This window comes from Camelina sativa, chromosome 1 (assembly GCF_000633955.1).
Source record: "Camelina sativa cultivar DH55 chromosome 1, Cs, whole genome shotgun sequence".
Lineage (NCBI taxonomy): Eukaryota > Viridiplantae > Streptophyta > Magnoliopsida > Brassicales > Brassicaceae > Camelina > Camelina sativa.
The window spans coordinates 5,735,279-5,744,071 of record NC_025685.1 but is presented as its reverse complement, the minus strand read 5'-3'; the positions used below and the strand labels follow the sequence as shown (position 1 = coordinate 5,744,071).

General features: G+C 31.3%; 2 protein-coding genes across 2 annotated transcripts; one reads left to right on the top strand and one right to left on the bottom strand.

Moving 5' to 3' along the window:
* LOC104778107 (probable polyamine transporter At3g13620) lies at positions 5,437 to 7,323 on the top strand. Its single transcript, XM_010502478.2, has 2 exons — positions 5,437 to 5,866; positions 6,035 to 7,323. The coding sequence occupies exons 1-2, from the start codon at positions 5,596 to 5,598 to the stop codon at positions 7,204 to 7,206; spliced, it is 1,443 nt and encodes a 480-aa protein (XP_010500780.1). The 5' UTR covers positions 5,437 to 5,595; the 3' UTR covers positions 7,207 to 7,323.
* Positions 7,371 to 8,750, bottom strand: LOC104778096 (feruloyl CoA ortho-hydroxylase 1-like). The gene is made up of 2 exons (XM_010502467.2): positions 8,110 to 8,750; positions 7,371 to 8,026 (listed from the first exon to the last, which is right to left on the bottom strand). Exons 1-2 carry the CDS (start codon positions 8,619 to 8,621, stop codon positions 7,453 to 7,455), a joined length of 1,086 nt encoding a protein of 361 aa, XP_010500769.1. The 5' UTR covers positions 8,622 to 8,750; the 3' UTR covers positions 7,371 to 7,452.

The following is an 8,793-nucleotide window of genomic DNA, read 5'->3' as shown; positions in this document are numbered from 1 at the left end:
TAACAAAGTATTTCCTTAGAAAATTTTAAACAAATAAATGACTTACTGCTTTTTAAATTCAGCAATCTCAGATAGGTCTCCATCAAGAAACAACTTTGTAGAGAATCTAGAATTTTGAACAGATACTTTACCTATATATAAAATAATGTTTTGTTAAAAGGTCGCATAGAGAAGAGTTCATATTATAAATTAGTAATAAGATTGAATTTGTTACCATTAAATTTTTTGATCCTCATAAGACTCCCAAGTAATATTATAGGACCTGCAGTTTTTTTGGTAACATCAGTATATACATCTTCAGCGTGATTCTCCCATAAAGTACACTCCATGATAGTGTCACTACAAGAGAAATCAAAAAATTTATGGAAAGTGAACAACGCCATATGGTGTACAGTTTATAAAGAGAGACATGAAGAAGTGTGAAACTCTCCAGCAACTTCACTTACCTTAGATCTTTTAGCTGAATATCCAACATCTTTGACTTCTGTCCAGAACAATCTTTCTCAGTAATCTGACTCATACCAACAACTTCTCCAATAATATCTGGGAAAAAAATGGGAATCAGAATGCTTAAATAAGCAGAAAGGAATATATTGTCAACATTTTTCCTTTTAAATAAACTTTACTGTGAAAGATTGAGCTCCACTTGAAAACGATAAAGGATTTGTTAATCTATTTAAGAGTAAAGTGACATGTAGAATAGCAGGAGGATACATACCGAAGAATACATCATCCACATTGGATTGAGTTGAAATCTCTGAGAAAGAATAACAGTTGAAGCGAGATATACTTGGGATCTGATCACACGGCTTCACCCATGTAGTAAACATGAAATTAATCTTGTAAGGATGTACAGTTCCCTTGTAGTCACCAAAGTTATCACGAACTTCAAAATTCATGATATCACAAAACCTTCCTTCACCAATCCTTTTTGAATTTTCTAACTAAAGTGTTTTTCACTGATGCTTGAATTTGATCCTCTTGTCATGATCAAAAAATATTTTGCAAATTTTTTGAAGTTATTCGATTGTGATTTGAAAAGACTATAATGTATTACAAATTTTAAATAACTACGCATACTTACCTTTGCATCCACCAGAATTGCTTCAATACCCAAAATAACTCGAGGTTTGTCTTTTGGATAAAAATTCCATGTCCTGACTATTAGAACTCTGATCTTCCATTCTCTTTTTAAAGAATTTAGATTAGAGAGATGAGTAAAATCAAGAGGCATGTTGCAGCTGAAATAATAGAAATCAGAATTAATATGGATAGAAGAAAAAATTAATGGATATGATCAAAAGATAAAGAACTTACACCCGTCAGAACTGTTGTTTTGAAAAGAATTTAATTTTGTTCAGTTGAAAGAGGTTTTGGAAGGGAAGATTGGGGCATTATTTTTTTTTTATAAAAGAGGTTTTGAGGAAATTTTTTTCTGCGATTAGAGTATGTTACAAAACATTTATATAGAAGATGGAATTTGTTGTAACCACCATGAACGTGGATCTGTTAGTGGGAGTGAAATTAGGATTGTTTTTCAGTTGTGTTTGTCAGTTCTGTTTCTCGTGAAACAGAGGAGAGGAAGAGGAAAGGGTGAATGACATAAAATCATAGTGGACTTAAGGTTATTATTTCAAATATGTTTGATGGACTTAAGCTTATTCCAATAATTATGTTTGATGGATTTCTTTGTGGGCTTTATATATTTTTATTTTATCCAAAAATCCAAAAAGCTAATAACTACTATTACGTTTTTTTTGTTTTTAAGAGGATTATTTATGAGTTTTTCTGATTTGGAATTTGAGAAACTATTTTTTTTTTTTATTAATTTTATTTCAAAATATCTGATGTGGCACAACCTTAGTGGACATATGACTTGTGCTTTATAGCATAAAGGATAAGTTAAAATTTTATATTTTGTTTTCGGAATCAAGTAGTATGAAATTTGTTTAAAGGAATTGTATCTTTTTTATGGAAAAACACAAAACAAGATAGTATTTGGACTAATCGTGGAAGAAAAAAAAAACAGAGAAACAAATAAATGCAATTGGGCCACGATGACCAAATATAATTAAGCCCAAATAAAACAAATAAAAGACATTAAAAAAAAAACTTAAAACGCACGTGGAGGAGAGAATCAATCGTATTCTTCCTTTGGATCTGGTTTTTTTAAACCAGCCAACGAAGAACTTGCAGGGCCTGACTGATTATTTGTTTATCCTGACTTGTGGACCAGTTGAACAAAAAGGATAGTAAAAATACACATGTGAACTACATAAAGTCATAAACACAAGGGAAAGCTTTACAAATCAGATTCTTTTATGATATTCTGACTCACTTAACCAATAAACCGTACCGAATTGGCTTGATGGGTTCTCTTAGTATATCCTACAGAAAGTCCAATACGACCCAAATAAAAGAAAAAATATATAATACTGTATAAGAATTTTGGACTTCTCTTTTAAAAAAGCTTGTGAAGTTTGAACATGTTTGATTGATGACTTCAGCATTTTATTGGGTTGGTAGTTGATTAAGACCCGCCGGGCAAATTTTATGGTTTAAAGTTTAAACCATATAATACCTCAATATAATTTATTTTTTTTATATAATATTTATTTAATCAATTTAATTAAATATTTTTATTCTCTAATACCACCGATAGTGTTAACAAAATAATGAATTGATATTTTACCTATATAACACTAAATTAATAATATTTTAAATTTATAAATATCAACAAAACCCGTCTCGAGATATTTTAACTTGCACCATATCATCTTAATTTTTAATATTTATTGTTTCGTATTATAAATATTAGATTGAGTTGATATGTTATTTATTAAGATTGTAACTATTTACATTTTATAAGATTGGTGCTTCTTATAAAGTTTAAATATTTATAATACTTAGAATTCTTAAAACGGTTGAGTATTTCTCATATTTGAAGTTTCGTAAAAGTTTTAATATATTATTAATATTTTAAAGGTCTTCTAACTTTTTTAAAAGTTGAAATATTTATAATATTTGAAACTTCATAAACGTTTAAATATTATTAATATTTTACAAAGTTTAACTTTCTAAATATATATATAATATTTATACTTTTTATAAAATATAAATATTTATAATATTTATACTTTTTAAAAATCTTTAAAATAAATAACTGGAATAAACCAAATAATTTTTTTTTTAAGTTTAAATGCCTGATAAATTAAACTTTCCATTCATTTGTATTATGAATCATTTTGACCCCTTTTATACTATGACTCCAAACTATTGCCCAATTTTTTAGGCGATATGAGATATTGTATCCGTATTTTATATTCATCTATTGAATAATATATGTCTGTTTTTAAAAATTTGTATAACATCATATGCAGGAAAAAATCACAATTTTTATTAACTATATGTATTATATAATAATTCAAGATAATTTAAATATAAATTCAAACAAAAATGAAAGGGAATCATATATTTATGTTTGAGTGAGGTATAAAGATTCTCTTTTTTTTTTAAATCTTATTTATAATTAATTTTGAAATTTTTGGTAATTAATATTTAAGTCAATGGATTGAATGTTAATTGTTTCCAAAATGATTTTTTGTCAAAAATTTCTGCAAAAATACTAGTATAGATTTTTTATTCATCTATTGAGTAATATATGTTTGTTTTTAAAAATTTGTATCATATCATATTCAGGAAAAAATCACAAGTTTTATTAACTAAATANTAAGAATTTTGGACTTCTCTTTTAAAAAAGCTTGTGAAGTTTGAACATGTTTGATTGATGACTTCAGCATTTTATTGGGTTGGTAGTTGATTAAGACCCGCCGGGCAAATTTTATGGTTTAAAGTTTAAACCATATAATACCTCAATATAATTTATTTTTTTTATATAATATTTATTTAATCAATTTAATTAAATATTTTTATTCTCTAATACCACCGATAGTGTTAACAAAATAATGAATTGATATTTTACCTATATAACACTAAATTAATAATATTTTAAATTTATAAATATCAACAAAACCCGTCTCGAGATATTTTAACTTGCACCATATCATCTTAATTTTTAATATTTATTGTTTCGTATTATAAATATTAGATTGAGTTGATATGTTATTTATTAAGATTGTAACTATTTACATTTTATAAGATTGGTGCTTCTTATAAAGTTTAAATATTTATAATACTTAGAATTCTTAAAACGGTTGAGTATTTCTCATATTTGAAGTTTCGTAAAAGTTTTAATATATTATTAATATTTTAAAGGTCTTCTAACTTTTTTAAAAGTTGAAATATTTATAATATTTGAAACTTCATAAACGTTTAAATATTATTAATATTTTACAAAGTTTAACTTTCTAAATATATATATAATATTTATACTTTTTATAAAATATAAATATTTATAATATTTATACTTTTTAAAAATCTTTAAAATAAATAACTGGAATAAACCAAATAATTTTTTTTTTAAGTTTAAATGCCTGATAAATTAAACTTTCCATTCATTTGTATTATGAATCATTTTGACCCCTTTTATACTATGACTCCAAACTATTGCCCAATTTTTTAGGCGATATGAGATATTGTATCCGTATTTTATATTCATCTATTGAATAATATATGTCTGTTTTTAAAAATTTGTATAACATCATATGCAGGAAAAAATCACAATTTTTATTAACTATATGTATTATATAATAATTCAAGATAATTTAAATATAAATTCAAACAAAAATGAAAGGGAATCATATATTTATGTTTGAGTGAGGTATAAAGATTCTCTTTTTTTTTTAAATCTTATTTATAATTAATTTTGAAATTTTTGGTAATTAATATTTAAGTCAATGGATTGAATGTTAATTGTTTCCAAAATGATTTTTTGTCAAAAATTTCTGCAAAAATACTAGTATAGATTTTTTATTCATCTATTGAGTAATATATGTTTGTTTTTAAAAATTTGTATCATATCATATTCAGGAAAAAATCACAAGTTTTATTAACTAAATATATTGTAGAATAATTCAAGATAATTTAAATATAAATTCAAAAAAAAATGAAAGATAATCATATATTTATGTTTGAATAAGGTAGAAAAATTTTCTTATTTTTTAAAAATCTTATCTATAATTAATTTTGAAACTTTTGGTAATTAATAATAAAGTAAATGCATTGAATGTTAATTGTTTCCAAAATGAATTTTTTGTCAAAAGTTGTTCCAAAAATACTACTAGTATATATGCACAATTTAATTATTCAATTAAAAGCTCAGTATTCAATTATTTTAATCACTAATCCTTTCTTTCTTCTTTTTTTTTTGTTTTGTTTGACCTATCATAATAATAAAACCGTGATTAAGAAACTAATTAATTATAAAAGGATTATAAAAACAGAACACATTGATATCGGATGGTCCCGAATCTTCAGCAAAATATTCGATTCTGATACGACCAACTGACTAACCCTCCCATTACATACACGTTTTTTCTCAAAGATGAAATTTTTGGATTCCTTCCCATTTAAAATCGTGCTTTTATTCTGAATCTTCCACAATCTCTCTCTCTCTCAAAGAAGAAAAAATAAATAATGGCAAATTCGGAGACATCGAGATCGAGGCACGAGCTACCATTAACAACCTCTGACTCAAGCGGCAACAAAGCAACCACTGCTAAGAAACTGACTTTGGTCCCTTTGGTTTTCCTTATTTACTTTGAGGTCGCTGGTGGTCCTTTTGGTGAAGAACCGGCTGTTCAAGCGGCTGGACCACTTCTAGCTATTCTCGGTTTCCTCATCTTCCCTTTCATTTGGAGTGTCCCTGAGGCTCTTATCACCGCTGAACTCTCCACTGCCTTCCCTGGTATTCACAAACTTAATCCCAAACCCTACAAAGATGTTCACTTTTTTTTTTTTTTATCTCTAAGAACACTACTCTTATCCAATCTGAGTTTAAAGGTTAACACTTTATTCAAGAACTAGGGTTGTAAAATTTGTAATTGGGATCCAAATTTTGAAACTTTGTATTCAGGCAACGGAGGGTTTGTGATATGGGCACATCGGGCTTTTGGCTCTTTCGCTGGCTCTATGATGGGTTCGTTGAAGTTCCTGAGTGGTGTGATCAACGTTGCTTCGTTTCCAGTCCTCTGTGTCACTTACTTGGATAAGCTATTCCCTGTTCTTGAATCCGGATGGCCTCGGAATGGTTGCATATTCGCTTCAACTGTGGTCTTATCTTTCCTTAACTATACTGGTTTAGCCATTGTGGGTTACACAGCTGTTGTTCTCGGTCTAGTGTCTCTCTCGCCTTTCCTTGTCATGTCAGCTATGGCAATCCCTAAGATCAAACCTCACCGTTGGGGTAGCTTAGGAGACAAGAAAAAGGATTGGAATCTCTACTTCAACACACTCTTTTGGAACTTGAATTTTTGGGACAATGTTAGTACTCTTGCAGGGGAAGTGGATAAGCCTCAAAAGACATTCCCGTTGGCGCTTCTTATCGCTGTGATCTTCACTTGTATAGCTTACTTGATTCCTCTTTTCGCTGTCACGGGTGCGGTCTCAGTAGACCAGAGCAGATGGGAGACAGGGTTCCACGCTGAAGCAGCTGAGATGATTGCAGGAAAATGGCTTAAAATATGGATTGAGATTGGCGCTGTCTTATCAAGTATAGGACTTTTTGAAGCTCAGTTAAGCAGTAGTGCTTATCAGCTGGAGGGTATGGCAGAACTAGGGTTCTTGCCTAAATTCTTTGGTGTACGATCGAAATGGTTCAACACTCCTTGGCTCGGGATTCTACTCTCAGCTCTCATGTCTCTCGGGTTATCGTACTTGGACTTCACCGATATCATATCCGCAGCAAATTTCTTGTACACATTAGGGATGTTTCTAGAGTTTGCATCTTTCATTTGGTTAAGGAAAAAACTACCTGAGCTAAAGAGACCTTACCGAGTTCCGCTGAAAATACCAGGGCTAGTGATTATGTGCTTGATACCTTCAGGGTTTCTAGTACTGATCATAGTGTTTGCTACTAAGATCGTCTACCTTATTTGTGGTTTGATGACCGTAGGAGCAATAGGTTGGTACTTCTTGATCAATTACTTCAGGAAGAAGAAGATCTTCGAGTTCAACGAAGTTAATGATGATCTTGACTACAATGTCAACGGAGAAGAACATCCCAAAGTTGATGATCACGAATCATGATAAGAGCTTAAACAGAGGATCTTATATATCAACTTTGAGATAGGTTTTCCAATTAAATGTAAGTTCTTGCTTTTGTAACATTTTTAGTTTGATAAAGGAGAAATTGTATTTTGATCAGTGATAGTTATACAAGACAATACTGAACAGAGGCTCAAGAAGACATCAGATCTGTCCTCTTGCTTTCTTCTTTATTCACACACACACAAAAACACAAACAGGAAACAAAACAAGAAAGTTTGACTATGATCAGATCTTGGCGTAATCGACGGTTTTCTTCCCGTCGTGTGCCTTCCTGAAGAAGTACTTGACGTAATCAGAGTAGACAACGTCTCTGTAGATCGGTTCCTCTCCGTTTGCAATCACCTCAGATAGTGGACCAATCACAGACTCTGGTTTTGGATTCACAAAGATAGGAACAGAGATTCTGTTATTGTTACCATTGGCTAAGACACGATGCTCCACGCTCTTGTACCGACCATTGCTCAAGATCTGCATCGCATCTCCGATGTTGATCACAAAAGAATTGGGAACCGGTGGCACGTGAACCCAGTTCCCTGACGCTAGAGAACGAACGTGTAGACCACCGATCTGGTCTTGTAAGAGAATGGTGAGAGAAGAGACGTCTGAGTGGCGACCAACACCTACGGTTAGGTCAGGGTTAGGGCAGATGGGATAGTAGTTGAGGTTGATCCGAATGGAACCCATGAAGAGTGACTCTTTCGTCTCGTCTAGCTCTTTAACGTTGAGATTCTTACCCAAATACTCTAAAAGCTTCCTCACCATCTTCTTTGACTTGTTCATGTACTCCAAAGTTTCATTCCTGCAAACAAAAACAACAAATCAAGAATTATATATATAGAATCAAATCAATGATTACAAAGATTGAAAAATTGTGAAACTCACCTGCAAACATCAGGCCAGAACTGTTCAGCTTCAGCATCAGAGACGTAGAAGAGACTAAGATAGTCTTTCCACTCAAGAGCTTTCTCTGCAAGAGGACTAAAACTAGTCCCAAACCTAACAGTCGACGACAAAGAATTCTCCTTTGTGAACTTGCTCTTCTCCTCCACAGGGAGATTAAAGAACCTGTGAGTCGCAGCCTTGACTTCATCAAGAACTTCCAAAGGAACTCCATGGTTGACCACCTGAAAGAAACCCCACTTCTCAGCAGCATCACAGACAGCTTCAGCGACTTTGCTCTCATCAGGGTTGGACATGTCGATCACGGGGATCGCTTCGTCTGTCTCGTTGACGAATTTGTTGATGAGTCGTTCTTCAAGTGGCTGAATGTATTGGTCTGGAAGAGATTTGATTCCTGTTTCTGATAAACCCTTTACACCATTTCCTTTGTGGACTACGAAGTCGGTCACTTCAGCTGGGTTTGAGAATTGGGATGTGGAGAGTGTTGGAGCCATCGGAGCTTTTTTTTTTTGGGTTTGTTTGCTTAAAAAGACTGAGACTTATTGGATTTTGATTGTGAAGATTAAGTTACCAGAGAGAGGAGAGGGTATTTAAAAGATTAGATTGAAAGAAGAGAATGCAATCAGCTGATGACCGAACAACCTCTATGGCTCTCACCATGCTTCT